Raw genomic sequence first — 25,300 nt, forward strand, 5'->3', positions numbered from 1 at the left:
TGGGCCTGCGCGTCCGGAGCCTGTGCTCCGCAACGGAAGAGGCCGCAGCGATGAGAGGCCCGCGCACCACAAAAACAAAAGAAATAAAGTGTAATTAATATTCCATATATGCCCTTATGCCCATTTTGAAAAATAAACTCAAGAAGTGTCCCCTTCCCTCCCTTGGTCCTAGGTCCTACTTTTAAATGGTAACTTCACCTGTCTGAAGAGGATTCTCAGAGCAGCAAAAATATTAGCTATCAAGACATCACAAGAAAAGGATATCCCTCATGGATAAAGATGTAAAAATCCTCAAAAAAAATTAGCAAACTAATAATAATAATAATAAAGGACTATACACCTTAACCAAAAGGGATTTATTTAAGGAATATAAGGTTGGTTTAACATAAAAAATCAATTAATTTAGTATACTGTATTAATAAAGGACAAAAAGTACACGATGATCTCCACAGATACAGAAAAAGCATTTAACAAAATTCAACACCAATTCATTATAATCTTTTTCAACAAACTAGGAACAGAGGGCTACTTCCTCAACTTGATAAAGGACATCTATGGATGTCCTCTATGCATTTTTTTTTTCCTCTATGCATTTTTTTTGGTAGGTGGACACGATGGGTTATACATATAAGAATCTGTATATTTTAGCTGGAAGCTATGCTCTTCTCCAAAGGCTTTTATTCAAGTTGCCTAAAAGAAGGTTGCCATCAACATAATTAAAAAGTAACGAAGCAGTGAAAACAAAGGAAGAAATAAACCTGCTCATCCACCTTACATACTAAAACGAGAACACCAAGTTTATACTTTACCTGCAGGTTTAAGGTCTCCTATCCGAATAATGTGTGGCCAGTGCTGGAGTGTTTTTGCAAAAAAAGGGTTGGTTACTCCTAATATGACTGAGGGCCTACATTAAAACAAAACAAAACAAAACCAAAGTGAGGAAAAAATGAATGTTCCATCAGTTTACAATTTATTTTGAGTGAACTACTGTTTACTCAAAGATTACTAAGATAATCTTTTCCTTCATTGGTACCACATATCAACTACATTCCAGGCACCATTTTTAGCACTAGGTATATAAAGATGAAAAGACACAGTCTTTCTAAAAGCACACAGGAAAAGCGGTATACATAACCAATTATGATACCAGAAATTAGAATACAGTGAAGGTGGTATAAAATGTACAATTATTACAAAAAAAAAAAAATGTACAATTATTACAAAGGAGAAACTATGTCTACCAGGGGATTAAGGGACAGCCTCACCAAAGAGATGACATTTGCACAAAGCTATGAAAGATGAACAGGAGGTTTTTTTTGAAGGATAGTTGATATATAACATGATATAAGTTATGAACAGGAGTCTTTTGCCAGGTGGATAACGGAAGAAAATGTGATGCAGGAGAATGAATAGTATGTGCAAAGCAATGAAGTGAGATCACGGTCTGTTTGTAAAACTACATATAGTTCAGCATTCCTAGAGCACAAAGCAGGAAGAATGAATAGTCAGAAAAGAAAGCAGATGGGCAGATGCTGGCCAGATGATTCAGTACCAACTTAATATGCTAAGAAATTCAGATGTTATCTTGTAGGCAAACAGAAGCTACTAGAGAACTGAGTGGAAGAATGCTACATGAACAAAAATGTACTTATTAGAAAGATCACTCTGGGGGAAATTTGGAAGATGCTGTGCAAAAAGGGGAAGAGGTTTGGGAAAAGCAACAGCAAATACGAGAAAGACTGGAGGTAGTAAGACTAGGAAGAGAGCTCTGGAAAGAAGATAACAAATGTTATGAGAGATATTTTAGGATGTTGAATTGACAGAATTTGGTAAAACTTCACGTGGAGCACATTAAGAACGAGAAATTTATGACAATTTAGGTTTTTGATAACTAAGTGAAAAGAAGCACCATTCATGAAGTAGGAAGAGGCATGGAACTAGGGAAGAAAAGAAGGAGACAAAAAGAATTCAGTTTGAACACGTTTAATTTTGGGGGCCATTAAGATGTCCAGGTGGCAAATACGATAAAAAAACAACAACAAAAACCTGGACAGAGGTCGAGACCTTGCAAAGATTTGAACTAGGAAGATAAATTTCAGTCATCAGTACATAGGTGTTAACAGAGACTGTGGGTACAGATAAGACTGTACAGAAAGAAATATCAGTCTGAAATCAGAACCCAGAACACAATACTGGAGAACACCAACATTTAAGCGGTTGGCAGAGAAAAAGAAGTCTGCACAGGAGACTGAGATGCACCAGCCAGGTGAGACGGTACCAAAGATTAAAATGTTTTCAACGTCAATAGAGTAAGTGTTACAAGAAAGGGAAGGCAGGAAAAACAGGGCAATAATGTGCCCACAGGTTCAAGGCAGTGAGAAAGGTCTTGATGACTTTGGCAAGAACTTCATCAGAGATGAAGAAATCAACCTGCAACGAACTGAGAAGCAACCAGGAAACCAAGAAGTGGAGAGGGTAAATGGAAATTTTTGTTGTTATTCTAGAAACAGCTATGAAAAGAAGGTGAACAACAGAGCAGGAACTAAAGGGGAAAGGTAAGATATTTCTTCCCCTTTTACAGATTGGGAAGAATTTTTATATGTTTATATGCTGATTCAGTGAAGAGGGAGAAGGAAAAGGAAGTTACAGAGCAAGAAGAGATAACTGATGCTATAAGGGGTCCTGAAGTAAAGAACAAAGATAGAAGTAAAAGTAGTCAGATAGCTATTAAATTAGAGGAATTAGCTATTAATTAGCGGAAGACAATATAGCTTCCACTAACAAATAAGGTCATTCAAAGAAAATAGGATAATGACTCTTGAAATGTGAAATTATTACCAGCAGCTCCTCAAAGCTTCCTTTATAAAATCTATCTGCCAAAAGTTCAAAATTTAAACTTTTCAATTATTACCAAAAATAATTCTACATAATTTGGTTATAAAGGTAATACTTGGTCAATAAAAGTTATTTTGTTTACTCACGGGGCTTGAGTACGGGTGGTATATTCTTTGAATTCACTATCATGAATAGTGAAATAAGGTCGGAAATCACTGAAGTACTTTAATGGAGAAATACAGCTGCAGAGCAAGAATAACATGTAAAACAAAGGACAGAAATTAAAGGCCCTACTCAATAACTACGAAATATCTAAACACAGAGTTTACCCCAGTGGGATCATCTATCTATAACTCATTTCAGGAAACTAGAAAGACAAATGGAAAAATGTAATGTAGATGGCATACCAAAAACACACTGGATTTGGGGCAGAAGACGGGGTGAAATTCTGGCTCTATCATTCATTAGCTACATACCTTTTTCTAGACACTGACCATTCACACAACTGATTTTTATCAGGTGCTAACTTTATGTAAGTGAATGAATGTGCTTATTGCCCAGAAAAACAAAAACATGGAATCTGAAATAATTTTCTCATCAATAAATGGTGTTATAATGAGCACTACCTTCTTACAGGATTATTGTGTAGATAATGCAATGAGTGTGCAAACATATCACAGGTGGTAAACTGTTGCAACTATCACCATGAGGAACCAAATATACTCACTTAACAAGTGCCAATACAGTCTCTGACGACTCTGATGGTGACGGTGCCATGACCACGAGGGGCTCACCCAACAGCACCAGCTCCCAAAGCATCTGACTATGAAGGAAAACTGGGCAGAAACACCTGAAAGGTGTTTACGCAGCAGAGACACTGTTATTTATCCATCCCTGTTTTTTTTAAGTTCCCATATAATCATTCTAAAAACTTCACATTGATACAATTCTTCCAGCTATGTGTACCTTGACCTGATATACAAATTCATTTAGAATATGGTGATGCGGACTTCCCTGGTGGTGCAGTGGTTAAGAATCCACCTGCCAGGCTTCCCTGGTGGTGCAGTGGTTAAGAATCCGCCTCCCAATGCAGGGAACACGGGTTCGAGCCCTGGTCCGGGAAGATCCCACATGCCGCGGAGCAACTAAGCCCGTGCTCCACAACTACTGAGCCTGCACTCTAGAGCCCATGAGCCACAACTACTGTAAGCCCACGCGAATACAGCCCGAGCTCCGCAACAAGAGAAGCCACCGCAATGAGAAGCCCGTGCACTGCAACGAAGAGTAGGCCCCACTCACTGCAACTAGACAAAGCCCACGTACAGCAATGAAGAACCAACGCAGGCAAAAAATAATAATAATAATAATATGGTGATGCACATAGATATAAGTTCCTTTTATCCACACAAAAATATATAGCAATTTTACTTGTTCCAAGTTTTACAAAATTAAATGTAATATATTGACACATAGAATGGCTAACAAATGATAAAAGCATATAAAATAATTATTAAATTATTGTACCATATAGTATATCTAGTTTATCAATATTGCTGTTACATTTGAATTTCTACTCTATTTTGAAGGAAACAAGAAAAATTAATTTTCCAAAGGATGTTTACTGGATGTACTTAATTTCAAAGTCAATGCTTTCAATATTAAAGAATGAGGAAAACAAATCACAAGGAGGTGTTCTAACACCAAACGACAGAATGCTTTCCTAAGCAGATCCTCCCCCTACAGAAATGTTGCATATTTTTACAGTAGCCCTGGAATTAGGCAGAAGCCTATAGGACAAAACTCTGGTACATTATCTAGCCTAAGTTAATTTGATAACTTTTACTTATTTAGTAATTTCCTCCTAGTAGGGTCAAAATTTTTCCTAGTATATTAGAGGGAAAAAAAACTACATTATCTATTTATAAAAATCATAACCAAAGGACTTTCCTGGTGGCACAGTGGTTAAGACTCCACGCTCCCAAAGCAGGGGGCCCGGGTTCAATCCCTGGTCAGGGAACTTGATCCCACATGCGTGCTGCAACTAAGAGTTCACATGCCACAACTAAGGAGCTGGCAAGCCACAATTAAGGATCCTTCTAGCCGCAACTAAGGAGCACACGTGCTGCAGCTAAGGATGCCGCCTGCTGCAACTAAGATCCGGTGCAACCAAATAAATAAAGTAAATGTTAAAAAAAAAAAAAAGTAACCAATCTACCTACCTGAAAACATACACACACAAGAAAGAAAAGGAAAAAAATACAAGTAACTTTTAAGTGTAAAAATATGAAACAAATTTGTGAGATGGAAATTAGGGAAAGTTCATTTTAACTATTCAAAGGCAAGAAGAGAAATGTGAAGGAAGGGCAAAAAACCAAAAATAAAAACAATAAACAGTTCAAGGATAAGGCAAAGGAGCTCTTCCTCCTTCCTTCCTAAACAATTCAATCCTACAGCAAAACACACTGCATGGTAGGCATCTCTGCCAAGAGGGAAAGAGAGCCCTGCTGGCCTGAAGAGCGTATCAGGACTTGTGTGAGATAAGGCAGACATCTATGTGGAGGAGGTGGCTTGTCGTGGGGGTGTTGGAACCCTAATGTAGTGAGAAAGGTGTGCATGTGTGGAGGTGATCTGATTTGGGGTGACAGAGCCCAGGAATTGTGAGGGGCGTGGAGGGGCAGCAGGTGCAGAGGGTCAGAGCCAGAGTGGGCTGAGGAGGCTGTCCATGGTGGGGTGTCAGAGCAGGGGAATGAGGGTGAACGTATGGAGGGGTGGCCTGCAGTAAGGTGTAGAAGCACAAGTAGGGAAAGGAGGGATCCACGTGGGGGCTGGCTTGGCACTGGGAGTCAGAGCACGACAGGGTGAGGATGGCATCCACAAAGAGAGGTGGCCTAAAGTGGGGTATGGAAGCCGGACTGGGGCAAGAGGGGAACCACGTGGGGGGTCAATCAGGCATGGAGCAGGGCCTAAGCAGGGTAAGGAGGGTGTCCATGAAGAAGAGCAGCCAGGTGGGCAGTTTCAGAGGCCAAGAAGGATAAGAAAGGCATTTGCTCAGAGAAGAAGGTTGCAGCAGAGACGAGAGATTGGTTACTAACATGGGCCGATCAAATAAGTAAATGAATCAAGGATAATAGGATGTAGCTCCTCTGTCAGAGAAAAGAAACACAAATATGAAAAGGGAAAAAAGTAGAGTGGAATTAGGGGTATTGGTGTGACTTTATAGTTTTCAATATATATGGATATAGAAATAAATATGTATGTAAAAGTGTTTAAATACTATATATGAGTGTGTATGTATACATGCATTTACAGATACATATTTTCCTTAGCTCTGTCCACTAACAGGGATATTCCCTTAGCAAGGAGCACAACTAATGCCCAGATCTTGACTTCTAAATCCTATTCTCTACTAAGTAGCTGATTCCAGGGCTGGGGAAGAGAAAATACAAGATAATCTTGGGACTCAACAGAACTGAAAACATATGTCCACACAAAGGCTTATATACAAATGTTCACAACAGCATTATACATAACAGCCAAAAAGTGGAAACCATCCAAATGTCCTTCAATGGATTAATGGATGTGGTATATCCATACAATGGAATACTATTCAGCCATAAAAAGAATGAAGTAATGATTCATGCTACTGCATGGATAAACCATGAAAATAATATGCTCAGTGAAAGAAGGTAGACATAAAAGGTCACATATTGTATGATTCCATCTATATGATATGTCCAGAATAGACAAATCCAAAGAGACAAAGTGGATTAGTGGTTACTAGGGGCTGCAGGGAAGAGGCCCACAGGGACTAACTGCTAATGGGGTACAGGGTTACTTTTTGAGTGATGAAAATATTCTGGAACTAGACAGTAGTAGTGGTTGCACAACTCTGTGAATATACTAAAAACAATTGAACTGTATACTTTGAAAGAGTGAATATTATGTATGTGAATTATATATCAATTTTTTTAGTTAGAAAAAAAAGATAAGCCTGGAACAAACAAGTTAGTGTTTCAAGAATGAAAAGGATATGACAAAAAAAGAAAAACAGAGGCCAGCATGAAATGGATTCTCACTGGCCAAACTGGGGACAATTTGAACATCAAAAACTGATGAGAATAATGGATTTTAATAACCTGTTGAATAAAACAAGAAACCAAAAATCCATACAGATATACATACATGGTGCAATGTTTTAAAATAGTTCTACAAATTCTTTGACACTCCTTTTAAAGCACTGAACCTATTTCTCACCATCTTAGGTGGGCTGGGTTAGTGGCTTGCACTTAATGAACAGAGTAAATTAAAGCAATAATATACAACTTTTTTTTCAATAATCGTTGAACAAATGAACCTTTAATAGCAGTTACACCATTGAGGTGTCCTGATCCAACATCGAGGTCATAAACCCTATTGTCAATATGGACTCTAGAATAGGATTGTGCTGTTATCCCTAGGGTAACTTGTTCCGTTGATCAATTTTTGGATCAATAAGTGATATTATGCTTTGGCTAGTGGGCCTAAGCTTTAATCACTCAGAGGTTTTTTTGTGCTCCGAGGTCACCCTAACCGTGTGGCATGTGGGATCTTAGTTCCCCGACCAAGGATCAAACCCGTGCCCCATACAGAGGAAGCACAGAGTCCTAACCACTCGACTTGCAGGTAAGTCCCAATAATATACAACTTTGAAGCCTGAGTCATAAAAGACATTGTGACTTCAGCTTTCTCTCAGATCACCTGCTGAATGTTGTGAGAAAATTTAAGCAGCCCTTTGGAAACGTCCACATGGCTGGAAATGAAGGTCTCCTGCCAACAGTCACAAGGAACTGTGACCACCAGCCAACAGCTAAAGTAGCTTTCTAGGGAAGCAGACCCTCCAGCCCCACTTGTCCAACTGACTAAAACCTCAGCTGACATCTTGACTGCAACCTCACAAGAGATCTAGAACTAGAACCATCCAACTGAGCAGTCCCCAGATTCCTAACTCTCAGAAACTGTGTGAAATAATGTTTGTTCTTTCAAACTTCTAAGTATTGGGGTAACTTATTACACAACAATAAATAAATAGTTTCATAGTTTCAACGTATAGTTTCAACGTATCTCCTCACAACGTATCTCCTCACAAAATATTTAACTACAAAAGGAAAAAGAATAATTTATCAATGGAGAAGCTTGGAGAACACCACACTAATAAAGATATCAAAGTGAACATTATCAGCAATGAGGCAAGCCAACTTTATGTGCTACCTCCTGGCCAAAGATACAGAGCCTGAATCTTATTATGAGTAAATCCCAGACAAACCCAAGCTGAGGAATTTCCTGTAAAATAACTGTCCTGTAATCCACAAGAATGTCAGGGCCATGAAAGGAAGACTGAGGAGCTATTCCAGACTGAGACTAAACAGACATGACATCTAAATGCAACAGACGGTTCTGAACTAGATATTATTGTGACAACTGGACACATTTGAATGTGGTCTTAGTATTAGATGGTATTAATTTATCAATGTTAATTTCCCAATTTTTATGGTTGCATTGAGTCCTTACTTGTAGGAAACAGACACTAAAGTATTAAGGGAAGATGGGGCATCAGGTCTCCAACTTACCATCAAATGGTTCTAGGAAAAAAAAGTTTACTATACTGACCACGTTTCTGTAAAATCTGTGATTGTTTCAAAATTTTATACAGATACATAAATTTTATATAAATATTTATATATGTAAAATTTTGAAATAATCACAAATTTACAGAAAAGTGATCAGTACAGTATATATGTATAATTTTTAAATATATAATTTATATATTATATATGTACATTTATAATTTTAAAATAAGCAAAGGAAAAATGGAAAAGACCTATATGGAAACATCTGACCAACTGACTTTAATAGTGGGATGCCCTTAAGGCATCAAAGTTGCAAATTAGTTTTTCTCTGAAGTATAGTAATGTTATCTATCAGCAAGGGCACAAACAGATAGGAAGTACAATTACAAGATGAAGCATTCTCTGAAACCTCTGTATTACACTAATAATATCTGTTACACAAAGTAGTTTTTATTGGGGGGAGGTAAGTATTAAATATTCGAGAGGAAACCTTTAATAGATATTGGTGGTATACATCAAATTAACGGCAGTGTAGAATTACTAAAATGAGGGGTTTGTAGGGAAATCACAGTCTTCTTTTAGCACCACTTTTATATTCCCATTCTGTAGTATCATGCTTTATGCTCTCAACCCACTCCCCCCAACTCCCCAAAAAAGGCCATCCCTAGAAAAAAAATTATTTATTTACCATTCTCACACCCAACCAAACAAAAATAATTTGTGTCTACCATGTAATACCCAATCCATATCCAAATTTCCCTAGTAGTCAAAGTAACTGACATGCAGTCAGGGATGAACCACTGATTTACAACATGTGAAACATGACTATTTTCTTCCAGTTTTTTCCACATTTTATATGGGAATATTCACTTTCTAAAGAAATTAACAACAATATCATAAAGCAAACGAGACAAGGCAGTTAACAAAATTTTTTAGTCTTTACCTGAAAAGATCCACCTCATGAACAGTAGGTAAAATAACAGATATATGTGTGTCTCCCTAAGAGATAAAAAAGAAAAAAAAATAGACAAGATGTCACCAAAATTGCCAGAAACTGACTTTTATAATATGCCTATCTATCTCATCATCAATCAGCCATGTTGCCCTGTCTTCTAAGAGTCTCTTCCTCCAGAAGCAGCTACAAAGAGACTGGGTCTTAACAGTCTCCCCTAACACAGCAGGTCAAGGACAACATAGATTCCACCGATAAAACATTAATCCAGTGGTCAGATGTTAGATTAATTCTCAACTGTATGAATACTATCATAATACCAGTTGACATATATAACAGGCAAAATTTGTTTTCCTATTGCTCTCCATTTTTATTTAATTCAAAGGACAATGGGAGTGCTAATATACGAGTTAAATCGTTTCAAATGAAAAATTCATCCCCACCCATGAACAAATGTAACTTTGGGGAAAATGAAGGGCAATTATAACTACAGAATCCTTTTGATTAAGTTTCCTAAAAACAGAAGTCTGTTGACCACTCTTCTACGATAAGAGGTTTTGTTAGAATTAAACCTTGTTTAATTTTTCAAAAGATAATTTTCTCCTTGTCCTCACAATTACAGTATAAATTCTGAGTTCTCCAGTGTCTGCTAGAGAAAGAACAAGAAAAAAAAATCGGAAAATAGGAAGCTTATTATCAATTCATTAAAAATTATTTAATGGGATATTTCAGTGATATTCAGAAAGGTATCATAAACCCAAGAAACTCTACATTTGCTAGTTTAAAATTTCTGTTAAAGAGACTATATATGCTGGATTATTCTACCACAGTAGCACACTACCTGCTGCGTTAACTGCACTATTTGAGTTGTCCCAGGCTTGTCATGACATGTGGGAATCCGTACCTAAAAGAGAAGAAATTAACTTTGGCTACAAAAGAATGACCTTTCTATAACTTGCGAGTCCTGCTACAATGAGGGATCAGAAGCACTCTATCCTGATGCTAAAAAGGTACACTCAACAATGCCTAAAAAGCCATAAAAACAAAATACTTATGTCAGATTAAAAACTAAAGTCATATTTATTTTTAGTCACAACAGAAGGTAAGTGAACCAAGGTCTCCACATTCCCATACACACAGAAATCACTAACCCACTGAGAAGCAAACGTGCTGAAAAACAGAAAAGGCCATCAACTACATACCACTTCCTGTTTATTGTTCCAATCTTTGCTTCATTAATATACACACACCCAAACACACCCTCTCAAGCTTGCCAAACTATGGGATAAATCTCACAGGGAACCATGAGAACTCTCAACCCAGACCTACTTTTGATGATTTCCCATGGAAAAAACAGAACAGAGGTCCTACAGAAATGAGCACATCTAAAGAGAGAACATTGCCAAAAATAAGTTCAACTTGAAAATGAATTGCAAAAGCACTTACAGCACATTCATACAAAGCCTGAGAGCAAAATGCTAATTCATCGTATTAAAAAAAAAACCTTAGTAGAGAACAATACCCTGGGATGGACATGTTGGTCTGAAAATACACATTAAAAAAGATCACTTAAGACTAAGAACCAATGACCTGCTGTATTAAAAAAAAAAAAAAAAAAAGACTAAGAACCAATGGCTTTCCTAATTTCTTTTAAATTTTACTAACTCATACTCAATTCTACAAGTGTTCTACAATACCATCCATTTCTGGAGGGCCATGAAGTTGCACAATTCTAGGAGGTGGCATTTACATTCACATGCATTGTATAAGAATGACAGCATCATGTAAACTCTACAGGATGAAAATGGGGCTGGTGACCCCTGGAGTTGTGTGACTAATGGTTCTGTGCAGCAGGATAAATTGCGGTACCTTTGTAACTCCTCACATCAATGACAAGTGAAAGCAACAACAGGACTGAATGTTATTAGGAAGTTAAAAAGCAAAATTCATGTGTGAGCTTCCTAAAAAAGGAGACAAATGAAATATAAGCTATTATTACCTTCATTACTACCCCCATAATAGGCAGATGTAATGTTTTCCCTGGCATTGGTGCAGGCCATCGATCAACATCATTGCAAGCTGAAAAATATAGTAAAATATCTCTTTAGTATAAGTGGAAATACTAAAATATTAAAAATGGAACATTAGAAGTTAGAACTCCACTTTATGCTTTCTATATAGCAGAAAAAATACACTGGGAAGGATGGAAGATAAAAGGCAAAAGTACTGAAAATATCTTATATTTCACCAGATATACATCTATGTTCTAGGATATAAATTGGTTAATACATGTTTTGAAAGCAACAGATTAGGTTTAAAGGGAGTTTTCCTACTCATTTATTACTACTAAAATTAGCTACAAAAGCACACCACCTAGCAGATGTCTTCTCTCTGTATTGAGTGACATAAGGATTTCTGTTTAACAGTACTCTGAGTATCAGAATTGGCAACTCAATATTTGTTTATTATTATCCTAAAAAATAGGCATCATCCGTGCTGCAAAAGGAGAAATAAAAGATAGGATCTTTGGTGTTTGTAGGTAAATATGCCAGAAGAATTGTTTTACCTCTCTCTCCTACCTTATAGTCCTTAAAATTCTTAACTAATTTTTTTTCATTCATTTCCAGTAAAAAATTTAAAACTCCTTCATAAAGGTACCTAACTCCCACAATGTTTAACTTACCTGCTTCCAAATAAGGTTCATTCTTTTCAAAATACTCTGGTGCTATCTGTTTGAGCACAGAGTGAAAAAAATGAATATAAGGTAGTTTGCTGATCAAAACCAAGGACTGGAGGGAAAAAAGAAACAATGTTTAATTTCTTAATGGTTATAATTTTAGTTTGCCATTTCTTATATAATCAATTACTAACAAGCCAAATTCAGCGAAAAGTGTGGATTTTAAAATAAAAAGGCTTTTACAGTAGATGGTTAAAAGAAACATAAAACTATAGTGGCAGAACACCAGAAGTTTAACCTTATTACTATATTTTAAGAGCATAAAGACACATTCACAGATTTTCCTGCTGTGCAGGAAAAAGAATTTCCTATAAACAAACTAATGTCATGGATAATTCCAAAGCCTGGCTACTATTGCTGTCAGCAAAGCAATATTAGGAATTAGCTAGGTAAACTCTTCCTAAAAAGGAAAGTGCAAATTGTGATGCCTTTTCTGACTAAGAGCTATGACTGTTATATTTTAGAGTTCAATGGTTTTAGCCACATTCTTAGAAATTGTGACTTTATAGTTTGTGACCACTTCAGATATAGATTATGCTGACTTTTTAAAAATCTATTTTCTTGAAAACTACTTTTTATCTTTCCATTAAGCATCAATTAGTGGTCAGGGCATGTTCTGGTTACAAAAGGTAAAGGTGTGTCCCTGTTAGCTGGGATTAAATTGGAATTAATTGATATTTATATATATATATCTTTAGAAACAAAAAGATTGTACATTTAGAGTGGGAACAATAATGACTAAGATGTTGATCAAGTATATTTACTAGCTCTTCAAAAAAAAGATATTGCAGGCTTTTATTAGCTGTAACTATGTTACAGTCTGTTTACTCTTTCCCTTATTCTAAAATGTGAAAATTCAACAGATTCTTCTGAGTTTTGACAGTTTCATACAATAACTGCAACTTACTGTCAGGAATCTAGTACAGAGATAGCAGGAAGGCAAAATTCAATAGCAGTTAAAAATCTAGGGACTTCCCTTGTGGCACAGTGGTTAAGAATCCGCCTGCCAACGCAGGGGACACGGGTTCAATCCCTGGTCCGGGAAGATCCTACATGCCGCGGAGCAACTAAGCCCATGTGCCACAACTACTGAGCCTGCGCTCTAGAGCCTGCGAGCCACAACTACTGAGCCTGCACACTACAATAATGAAGCCCGCACACCCTTGAGTCCGCACGCCGCAACTACTGAGCTCACACACCACAACTACTGAAGCCCGTGCGCTCTAGGGTCCGCGTGCTGCAACTACTGAGCCCGCGTGTCTAGAGACCGTGCTCCAAGAGAAGCCACCAAAATGAGAAGCCCATGCACCGCAACAAAGAGTAGTCCCCACTCGCCCCAACTAGAGAAAGCCCGCATGCAGCGACAATGACCCAATGCAGCCAAAAAAAACGAAGGACAGGTGTCTACAATCTAAAAAAAAAAAGATAAAATATAAATTCTAGTATGTTTAAAGATAAAATATCAAACACTTTAAAGACTGTTCATTCTAATAATTTCTGTTCTTCTAACCACAATGTAAAAATATTTTTCTGTTAATGTATATGAAAATTACCTTCTGAAAGTAGCCTCTTTTTAGAGTTTTGTCTCGAACTTGTCGAAAATACACATATCCATAAAAATAGGCAGGATCCTTCTATAAAAGAAGTGACAAATTTAAAAAAAAAAAAATATATATATAGCCATCCTTTCTTATTAAAAGCAGGTTCCTTTATAAACTTGAACTGAGATATGAGGTACACACAAAGAGCTAGTTATGCTTTTCCACCAATGCAAACAACAATCATGACAATAACTGGCAGATAAAAACCTGCTAACTTGCCCACAGATGAAATAATCATAACTAAAGTACTAAGGTCAGATTTTACCCCCTATAACTTACTCTGTTTATGTTCTTTATTCATATCTGTGGTAGTTAATGGAAGTTAGGAAAACAATCAAATTCTGTTTTCCCCAATGCTATACTTAGTTTTGAAAAAATTCTGCCTACAATTCTGAGTTAGGCATCAGTCTTATGAGGTATACTAATGCAAAATTTCAAGAGAGAAAATAAAAGGAGTTAAATGCCAATATGAATCTTACATAGACAGTTATATTTTTACCCAACAATAATAAAACACTGGAATATTTATCAACATACAATTTGAAAGGTCCAAAAAACTTAAAAGTTTTTATATCCTAATGGAATAAACTCTGGTCCAGTTCCTTATTTGATTGTTATTCTTTAAGCAAATATTTATTGACTACCTACTCTGAACAAGGCATTGTGTTAGAAAAGATAAAAAGATGTGTAAGACACAGTTCCTTAAGGAGATCACAAACGAAGAGTGATAAGAAAAGTACAAAAATGACTAGTATGTGATAGGAGGGCAGGTACCATGCAAAAAAGCACAAAGTGTTACAAAGAGGCCAAGGGGGAAGAGGTTACTTCTGTCTATGGCGATCAGTATTTTGCGGAGGCAGCTGGTTTTGAGTTGGGCATTGAAGGATGGATATGATTTAAACAAAGACAAAGACATTTCAAGTTTAGACAGCCAAGAGTTTGAGCAAAACCACGCAGAGATAGAAAAATACAAGCTACCTCAGGAAAAAGCATACAGTTCTATTTAGCTAATATATGGCACATGTATAGAAAGGAGATTAAGCTGGAAATTTGAAAGGCAAAGGTTTTATTTTGGAAGGCCCAAAAAGTGAGAACCAGGAAATATTACTATCATTAGCTCTTTATTCATTAAGCAATAAGTAATCATTTTAGATTTTATTTATTTTATGTAATATATATGTACACTTTAGCTGGGAACACTGTGTTAAGATATATTGCACTGAAAAAGACAGAAGATGGACGTCTTTGGGCAAATATTTTTATCCTCAATAGCCCTCAATTCCTTCATTTGCAAAAGGAACTCTTTTGGAACAATATAGGGAGGATTAATAAGATAATATGTGCTTACTGATACAATGCCAAGAACATAAAAAGCTCTAATAAGTGGTAGCTATTATTATCAGCAGTTGACAGAATATGTTATTAGTGATAGCAAATGGTCATGAAAAGGACAAGATGGCTATAAGAGACATTTCAAAAGGTAACATCTTTGCTAACTGGAAGAGGATTCCTGTCATTAGTGGAACCAGGAAGGTAAGCTGTAAATACTTATTTTAGGCAAAATATGTCAAGTTCTTATTGGATGTGCTAATAGGACATCCAGATGGAAATGTTCTTCATGTAGTTAGAGATAAAAGTATGAAGTACCAAACAGAAATTCTACACTCAGGAATCATCTGAATTATTAAAATTGTTTTTAATAAACAACAACAATAAACCAAAGTTTATTCAAAAATCAAAAAGAGACAACAATAATTCTACTATAAAGCAGGTAGGGATTACCACAGGGAATCTTCAACTCTGGGTGATATTTACTGGTATACTATCACCCCACTTCCACATCTAAACAAAGAGTTTTAACACGTGAAAGGAAATTAATTCAACATTCTAATTTCTATAATTCACAATGGCATTATGTTTTAAGAATAGTAACTTTATAAAGTCTCTTTCACTCACATGCTAAATCCTTATGAATTAGACTCAGGAAATTCAGCAGTATAATACAGTAACAAAACAAAAGCACAATATTTCTGAATGCTATAAGAGGTAACTGAGTAACTGAGTTCTAAAGTTTCCTCTCACATAGACATTATTCTATTACTACTTTTCCAACCTTTAAGTAAACTGGTAAATCTTTCTCAAATTGATCCAGGAGACAATGCAGTGACACCCTCCTCCCAGAAGACTGTCGAAATCTAAAACAAAACTGGGTATCTCCAAGACAACCTAATGAAAACAAAAATGAAAGAAATTAAGGGCAGCACAGTATAACATTTATTTATCCAGTTTCATCACATCTTAGAGCTAAAGGGGTCCTATCAATTACTGAAACACATTCTATCATGCTTTAGAGAAGAAAAAAGAGATCCTGACAGTTCGACTTGCTCTAAGCCATCTTTGCTGGTTAAAGGCAAAGGCATTAGTAAACTATGCATCTTAACTCCTATGTCCCTCTACTGTTTTTCCTATTCCATTTTCTCTATGTAATTAAAACTTTTTGAAAACTGTGTGCATGTCATGTTGATTCACAAACATAATTATGAGCAAAAGAAGCCAAATATAAAAGAACACAAATTGTTCAAATCCATTTACATAGTTTTTTTTTAAATAAAGCAGGCAAACTAAACAATAGTGTTTAGGAATACATGGTTCGGTGATAAAACTATAAAGAAAAGCAAGAATCTTATTACTATAAGAATCAGTAGAGTGATTTGAAAAGATACAGGCACCCCAACGTTCATAGCAGCCTTATTTATTTACAATTACCAAGGTATGGAAGCAACCTAAGTGTCCATCAACAGATGAATGGATAAAGATGATATGATACACACACACACACACACACACACACACACACACACACACAAATGGAATACTACTCAGCCATAAAAAAGAACAAAATTTTGCCATTTGCAGCAACATGGATGGACCTGGAGAGCATTATGCTAAGTGAAATAAGTCAGACAGAGAAAGACTATGTATGATATCACTTACATGTGGAATCTAAAAAATACAACAAACTAAGCAAAACTAACAAAAAAAAAGCAGATTCACAGATATAGAGAACTAATGGTTGGTTACCAGTGGCAGAGGGACAGGGAATATAGGGGTGGAGGAGTGGGGGGTACAAACTACTGGGTGTGAGATAGGCTACGAGGATTATTGTACAACACAAGGAATATAACCATTATTTTGCAATAACTGTAAATGGAAGGCAAACTTTAAAAATTATGTTTAAAAAATTTTAATAAAAAGTAAAAAATTGAAAAGCAAAAAGAATCAAGATAGTGGTTACCTTAGGTGCGGGGGAGAGAAATACTGTTTGGGGAGAGACATGAGGGGGTTTTTGCGGTGTTGGCAAAGTTCTATTTCTTGACCTTATATGTGTTTTATATTTCACAATGAGAATTAAAAAAAAACCCAAAAACATAGCAGACTCAGGAAGAGCCCAAGTAATAGACTTACTATTTTAATCATGTTAATTATAAAGTTTTTAAACTTCAATCATTTTAGCAAACCTCTTAAAATATTACCTAAACTGTCAGGCAATAATTACAAAAAACTGTAAATACTCTAAAAAGTGAAAGACACAAGAAGTAGCCTGTCACTCAAATTCTTCCCAGTTACTATATTTAAAACTAATGAGATTATATTAAATACAAAATGTGCTCAAGATTTTATTACACACAGAAGTACTTATATTTCTTTAGCACATCAAGTTCTCAAAAAGGAAGCAGAAACTTGATATTATGTTTAAGTTTTTTAAAAAGCGACTCAGTACAAATACCTAAATGCACTTATAGAAACTAGTATTTCTTTGGTGGAGGAGGGAAGAAACAAAGGGGACTGGAGGGTGAGTCAGTTCAGTTTCTCTACTTGTCATAGCAGATGGTTCAAAATAAGGAAAATACATGAGACCTGAGATAATGGAAAATACTCCTAGCATTGTTTTAGTTCAACAGATTTATATACAGATGGTTCAGTTTTTCTCTTCAGAAGACAGAAAGATCCACTGAGAAGTATACACTAATTTCTCTGAGACACATAGCAAGATGTAGCAGAAAAAATGCAATGGATTTTAAGAAAGATGTATGGTCTCTGGAAAATGTAAGGAATGCTGAGCTTTGTGGAAAGAAAGTAATGAAGCTCCCACAGCCTTCAACCCCAACCCACCCCTGGCTCCACTCCCAAACCATGGACATGCTGTAAGAACTTTCCGATGACCAGTTGTACCTGCAAGCTGTACAGAACTGGTCAGGAAGCTAGTTCACCAGGTCAAAAAGGCTTTAACCATAGTGTCTTTGTGAAGTGAGGTAAATGGTTCCCATTTTATGTTTCAGAAGTCTGTTCCCTCACACACAAAAGGTTACTAAAGAAAAACCAACTCTTTATCTGGGTAGACCTTTGTTCTCCATCCTGACCTCACTATTAACGGGACAGGAAAAGAGGTGTTACAGATTGGCAACCAGGTTATTTACATTTGTCTTGCAGAAAATGATACCTGTGGAGGGCAGGGCAATCCTGATAACCTACAACCTCATCAAAAATAAATCTACCTTGTTAGTATGACCCATCCAATTTGCCTATTTAACAGGAGAGTGCACCTCTACATAAGCAGTATAATGATTACATATGAAAGATGGTTAAATGACTGTGCACATGAGGGAAAGGTTATAATCTGAGGAAAAAGGAACCACAATCAATGGGATCTAGTCCCAGGTCCATCAATAATTAGCCTTCTAGAAGTCACTTCGCCCAAGGTTCTCAATTTCCTTGTAAACAAAAGTTAAGGGGCATCATAAGATAATCTCTAAAGTCACTTCCAGCAGTAATATGCAATAATTCTAAAGTAAATCTCCACAACTGACCTACGACTGTACTGAATTCCAAGCATCTTACCCACTGTATTCACTAAGAAAACTAAAGACCTATATAAAGATCCAAAAAGACCTAGAAGTTATGCTATGTGCACCATAGTTTTCTGATTATTAACAAAAACAAACAAAAAAAAGGGTAAAAAGCTTTAATGGAAAGTATTTTTTCTTCACATAAATCAAGGAATAAAGATGAATTTATACAAATTTTAAGATTAAATGACAGCTCTCCAAAGAAAATACACCTTCACGTGGCTTCTTGACTAAGAACCACATAAACTCTTTCCCTGATAAAGCAGCAGGGATTAAGGAAACAGCAAATTTGCTCAGCAAACCCCCACAGCTTGAGGAAAAGTTCCACTTTAATTAATCTAAGATAATCTTTACGAGCCCAGAAAACAGAACTAATAACCCAACACTTTTTAAACCAAGAAAATTCCTGTAACCTTCCCCCAACATCCTTTTCCAAACAACTAAGTTCTTACAACAGAAATCAAACAGAATCCCAGGTCAAAATTATTTTCATTATTTTGTCTGCTTTCAGAAGTGATCTTCCACCCTTTCAATACATGAATTGAGCACCAATTTCACTGAATGCTCACTCTGTGGCAGGCACTGTCTTAAACACTTTAGATACATTAACTCATTTGGTCTTCATGCTTCTCAGGTAGGTCCCATTATTAGTCCTGTTTGTGAGGAGGAAACCAAGGCACAGAAAACTTATGTAATCCTCCAAAGAAATAAATCTGCTAAATGGCAGAGCAAGAATTTGAGGCCACGACATCTGACTCTGGAGCTGGTGCTTTTGACCATGACATCATACTGGCTCTTTCAAGTCAAAATGGACTTCAAAAACACCACTTCCACTAATATGAAATATCCAGAATAGGTAAATCCGTAGAGACAGAAAGTAGACAGGTGGTTGCTGAGGGGGAGAGGTGGGTAGGAGGAAACTGGAGCAGGAAGTTTCTTTTTCGGTGATGAAAATTTTCTAAAATTGACTTCGGTAATAGTTGCACAACTCTGCATGTACTAAAAATCACTGAACTGTACATTTTACATGGGTGAATTATATCTCAATAAAACTGTTTTGCTTTTTTTTTTTTTAACGCTACATCACTGCCAACTGGAGCAGATCAAAAGCTCCTATTCTTCACTTAGAAAACGAAGTCCTGAAAAGCACCCCTCCAACTGAGGAGTTGCTGAACTCACTGGTTTCTGGGACACTCACTGGTTTCATGGCTCCTCCTATGCGAATGCCATGTGGTAAGCCACAAACTGCTCTCCTCCCATTTTAAAATTATCAAGGGCACAGATGATTTTATGCTTTACATCTGCCAATCAAACCAAGACTGCAAAGCTATAGATAAACGGAAGACACTTTCCTGTATCAAAAATATTACTTGAGGGGCTCCCTTGGTGCCTCAGTGGTTAAGAATCCACCTGCCAATGCAGGGGACACAGGTTCGAGCCCTGGTCCGGGAAGATCTCACATGCCGCGGAGCACCTAAGCCTATGCGCCACAACTACTGAGCCTGCGCTCCAGAGCCCACGAGCCACAACTACTGAAGCCCACGTACCTAGAGCCCGTGCTCTGCAACAAGAGAAGCCATGACAATGAGAAGCTCACGCGCTGCAATGAAGAGTAGCCCCCGCTCGCCACAACTAGAGAAAGCCCACGCACAGCAACAGACCCAACACAGCCAAAATTAAAAAAAAATAAATTTATTTTAAAAAAATTACTTGAGATTTGAGGGGAAAAAGCTTAAATATTTCTTCTAAAGGGAAAAGACAACTTCAGACTATTTTTTTAAATTAATTTATTTATTTGGTTGCGTCAGGTCTTAGTTCTGGCAGGTGGGCTCCTTAGTTGTGGCAGGCGGGCTCCTTAGTTGCAGCTCACGGGCTCCTTAGTTGCAGCTCACCAGCTCCTTAGTTGCAGCATGAGAACTCTTAGTTTTGGCATGCACGTGGGATCTAGTTCCTGGACCAGGGATAGAGCCTGGGCCCCCTGCATTGGGAACACGGAGTCTTAACCACTGCACCACCAGGGAAGACCCTTGATCAGTTTTGTTTTTGTTTTTTTAATAAATTTATTTATTTATTTATGGCTGCGTTGGGTCTTCGTTGCTGCACGTGAGCTTTCTCTAGTTGCAGCAAGCGGGAGCTGCTCTTTGTTGTGGTGCACATGGGCTCTAGGCGCATAGGCTTTAGTAGTTATGGCACATGGGCTCAGTAGTTGTGGCTCCTGGGCTCAGTAGTTGTGGCTCATGGGCTCTAGAGTGCAGGTTCAGTATTTGTGGCGCATGGGCTTAGTTGCTCCACAGCTTGTGAGATCTTCCTGGACCAGGGCTCAAACCCGTGTCTCCTGCATTGGCAGGTAGATTCTTAACCACTGCGCCACCAGGGAAGTCCCAGAGTATTTTTATATTAGCGGAAAACAGCTATAGAACAGTTCAGAGTAAGACTAAAATAAAACATGAGACCTTAAGAGCTAGCCCCATCCCTGGCCTTCAGCTCTATGTAGTCACCCTCTCTGTGATTAGAGTTGGAAACGCTGAGAAGCAGGAGTTTAGACCAGGGACTACACTTCTCAAAGTGTAGTCCATAGAGTGATGCGAGTCCACAAACTCTTGTTACAACACATGACAAAATAAATACCCAAACTGAGAAGACACATTTAGAAACCCTTATAGCGATTTGATATTGCCATGACAAATTTGGACTTATATTTTGTATTCTTTGGTTTTTCTCCCTTTCATTTTTCTAATAATTCATGTATACAGCATTTTATAAAAGCACCAGTCCACAACAGACTGGAAATTCTTAAAACACCCAAATGGCCCTTCAACACAGATGAGTGTGAGAAGCACTCCTTTCACCACCGGGAAGTGTAAAGTACATGACGACGTCCCAACTCTTTACATAGAAGAAAATCTGTTGAGACAAATATTATCTGCACATCTAATCCATCCAGAACAAGGATTGATATTTCCCTCGGATTCATCATCACTTGAAACTCTCTCTACTAATGCTAAGTTTTCTCTCTGGCCTTGTTTAGAGCATAGTGATTACAGTCCTTGGGTACCCATCACAGCTTAAGACTCAGGAATGCATATATCCAGATGATATTAATGGTAAATAATGAGAAAAATATCTGACAAATATTTATTAGAGAGAAAACATTCTTTAAACTTAGGCTCCTAAAGATAAAAGCCATTCAAATGGAACAAAAAGCTGAAAGCTAAAAACAAACAAAACAAAACTTTTTTCTAAAGTCACAGTATCTAAGTTGTGTGTGGGTAGTGGGTGGAGGAAGTGGAGGACTGGCAAATCCTCCCATTGGGAATCCCAAAAGTATTCTTCTTTATCTGTATAACTTACCATAGAGTCTAAATGTTGTTTTACTTTTTTTAAGTGTGCACCGTGGAAACAAAAGCTAGGTTATGATTCTTTCCTAAAGACTGCTCTACTGCACCTTCTGTAACAATAAAGCTATCTTGGGAAAAATTAAATCCATTTCAAAGTTGGCATAGTACTAATTCCAACTTCCATTTAATGAACACATAAATGAAACAAACTATTTGGATAATCACAATTCAGAACAGTGATCTCAAATATATGTAAATGCATAGTCTCTTGCTGGCTAGATTAATATTCTTCTGTTAAGATGGCAAGGTGTCTATTTTTAAGATCTTCTGTTGACTTTACTTCTAAGTACCAAGCATATTTTGAATAAAATGAACCACACTTCCTTTGATATGCAGCTTATAAAAAAGGCATTACAAAACATCTGTAGGTCATTCAAATGCCTAAAATACTGAACAAATTGGTTTTTTTTTTTTTTTTTTTGGCCCCACGGAGTCCTAACCCCTAGACTGCCAGGGAATTCCCTGAACAAATGCTCATTTACACAGATTTACACTTGAGTTTAACTTCCAATAAGAAAATGACTCATACAGAGACTAACTGCAAAACTAGAAATAAAAAAGACTATCAGACATCATACAATTAACTTCTTAGTCTTTTTTTTTTTTAACTTCTTAGTCTTGATGCTCATGTAGAGAGGTGAAAGGGAGAGAGCCATGAAAACCAGCCATGACCTGAAAAAGAAGAGTGTGCAGTATAATCACATGAAGTCAGATTATCCTGTAATCCACACAACTCACCTGACCTTGAGTCATGGAAGTCCAATCCAATACTCACTACAATCAGAACTACATGTGTGCACTTTGTAAGGCAAATGTTATCCGAAATAAGGGGAGATCCTATAAGACCGCTGTATCATTATCTCGTTAACAGGCAAAACATGTGAAAAGATTCCAATAATTCCAGGTCAAAACAAAAGCCGTCCCGGGATCGCTCAAAGCCATCCTTTTAACTTTTTTTTTTTAAAACATATTTCATGAAAGCTGAGTTCCAAAACTATAGGAAAAAATTCTGGAAGCATTTATAAGGAAAAGAGAAAATGCTTTAAAAAGCTAAAATGTCAAGTCTCCCAAATCAGATTATCTAAACTAAATTAACAGTATATTAGAAGTAACCACAAAAGGAAAGGGAACTGTAGTGCCTTTGCTTCATGGGATTCTAAGTGTGTGGTCTAAGAACTTAAGTGTTCTGGTCACTGTAAGCCTGAAAAATTATTTTCAAAGTGAAACACAAAAGGTAATCTGAAAGATATCAACTTATAGGACCACACAAAGGAAGAACTTGAAGGAGACCAGCAAAACCAAGCTTAATAATAATAGCAAACACTTATAAAGTACTTTCTATACCCAAGCACTATTTCAAATGCTTTATATATACTAACTCACATAAACTATTGCAAATAACTGATGGCCATGCTTTATAACCATGTTTACCCTGATTTTTTTTTAAATCCCTGCTTTTACAGAGTTCTTGGCAAGCTCCCAAATCCTAAACTAAAAGAACACTGCTTAATATAAATCCTCAAACATACCAGCGTTGATGATTTTCAATCTCTTCATTATTTCAACAGTTTATGGCTCCATGACGTTTTACCTCATTACAAGATAACAGTTATTTTCAAAGTTGAACCAAAGAAAATAAGTAAGACACGACTAGGATCATAAAAGTAGGAATCAAAATCACTAATCTGTTAGGATGAAATTGAGTTTGCATTCTACTATGTTATTTCAATTAATTTTCATATATTAAGAGTATAATCAGTATTCTCCGTATAAAATTCAACAGAAACACCACATGAAAAATAGTTACCTGAATTTGAATCTGGAAAAGACAAATAGCAAATATTGGTTTTCTGAAAAAGAAAACAAAAACTATATATGCTGACATATATACACCAATAAAAACAAACAAATAAAACAGTAAACTATATAGGGCAATATTTTTACTTACTTCTTTATCAGTAAGTTTGGAATGTTGAGGATAAATTACCTGGGAGAAGAAGAGTTAAATTTTGTTAGACAAATATATGGAGTATATATTGTAAACATTAGCAGGTACTCCTAAAATACTAGTCGGCTATGATCAAATTGGTTTAAGAAACAGTTCACAAATTTAACAATGAAACACAGGAGAAGCTGGGAGAATTGAGGAGGATTTACATTTGGCAAAAAAAGTTTTGACTCAAAGTTATCTCTAAAAATTGGTGAAATTTTGAGTTATCAAGAATAAGTTGAGGGCTTCCCTGGTGGCGCAGTGGTTGAGAGTCCGCCTGCCGATGCAGGGGACGTGGGTTCGTGCCCCGGTCCAGGAGGATCCCACATGCCGCGGAGCGGCTGGGCCCGTGAGCCGTGGCCGTTGAGCCTGCACGTCCGGAGCCTGTGCCCCGCAACGGGAGAGGCCACAGCAGTGAGAGGCCCGCGTACCGCAAAAAAAAAAAAAAAAAAAAAAAAAAGAATAAGTTGAGACTTCCTTGGTAGTGCAGTGCTTAGGACTCTGCGCTCCCAATGCAGGGGGCCCAGGTTCGATCCCTAGTCAGGGAACTAGATCCCACAGGCATGCTGCAACTAAGAGTTTGCATGCCACAACTAGGGAGTCCGTGAGCCGCAACTAAGGAGCCTGCGTGCCTCAACTAGGAAGCCCATGTGCCGCAACTAGGGAGCCGGTGAGCCACAACTAAGGAGCCCTCGAGCTGCAACTAAAGGAGCCTGCCTGCCACAAGTAAGGAACCCATGTGCTGCAACTTAGACCCAGGGCAACCAAATAAATAAATAAATAAATAAATATTTTTTAAAAAAGAATAATTTACTAATTGAATTGCTAATAACTCAAAGTTTTTTGAGTCTTTTCTTTGGAAGCCTAAAATCTAAAGAGAACTTGATCTATAAGCTTGTAGCTACTTCAAGAAATAATAATTTTCAATTGATTACAAGAAGTAATACAAATTACTAACTACTTATTAAAAGAAAAATGAAAAGGAAAAAATGATCATCTGCAATTTAAGAAACCTCAAAGGCCATCTTCCCACCATAAAGCCTATCCTGTTTTCCTCCAATCCCTTTAAATAGTCATAGCACTTCCCTAGATAGGTCAATTTAGTGCCTGCAGTGACCCAGCCACCTTCTGAGGGAAATACCTGCCCCACAGCCCCACGAAGGAAGCAAGACTAGGCCAGCACAGCTCCTGTCAGAACAAGCACTAGTAAACACCAGACCCAAGGGCACCCACTCTACAGGCCAATCAACCAAGTGCCCAGATGGGGCTGGGTA

General features: G+C 37.1%; 1 protein-coding gene across 2 annotated transcripts in view; it reads right to left on the reverse strand.

Moving 5' to 3' along the window:
* Positions 1-25,300, reverse strand: part of DENND6A (DENN domain containing 6A) — a gene marked incomplete at its 5' end in the record, with an annotated part of 51,891 nt that overhangs the window by 12,968 nt on the left and 13,623 nt on the right. The window contains 11 exons of one of the 2 annotated variants that reach the window (XM_082662767.1): positions 810-904; positions 2,982-3,077; positions 3,563-3,685; positions 9,385-9,440; positions 10,235-10,297; positions 11,393-11,472; positions 12,077-12,182; positions 13,684-13,764; positions 15,845-15,957; positions 23,844-23,886; positions 23,985-24,023. In XM_082662767.1, coding sequence (XP_082518893.1) covers positions 810-904; positions 2,982-3,077; positions 3,563-3,685; positions 9,385-9,440; positions 10,235-10,297; positions 11,393-11,472; positions 12,077-12,182; positions 13,684-13,764; positions 15,845-15,957; positions 23,844-23,886; positions 23,985-24,023 — 895 coding nt within the window. The remainder of the gene's footprint in view (positions 1-809; positions 905-2,981; positions 3,078-3,562; positions 3,686-9,384; positions 9,441-10,234; positions 10,298-11,392; positions 11,473-12,076; positions 12,183-13,683; positions 13,765-15,844; positions 15,958-23,843; positions 23,887-23,984; positions 24,024-25,300) is intronic. The other variant, XM_082662768.1, reaches the window with a different exon arrangement.

The sequence above is a fragment of the Grampus griseus genome (assembly GCF_964374135.1).
Source record: "Grampus griseus genome assembly, chromosome: 10".
Classification (NCBI taxonomy): domain Eukaryota; kingdom Metazoa; phylum Chordata; class Mammalia; order Artiodactyla; family Delphinidae; genus Grampus; species Grampus griseus.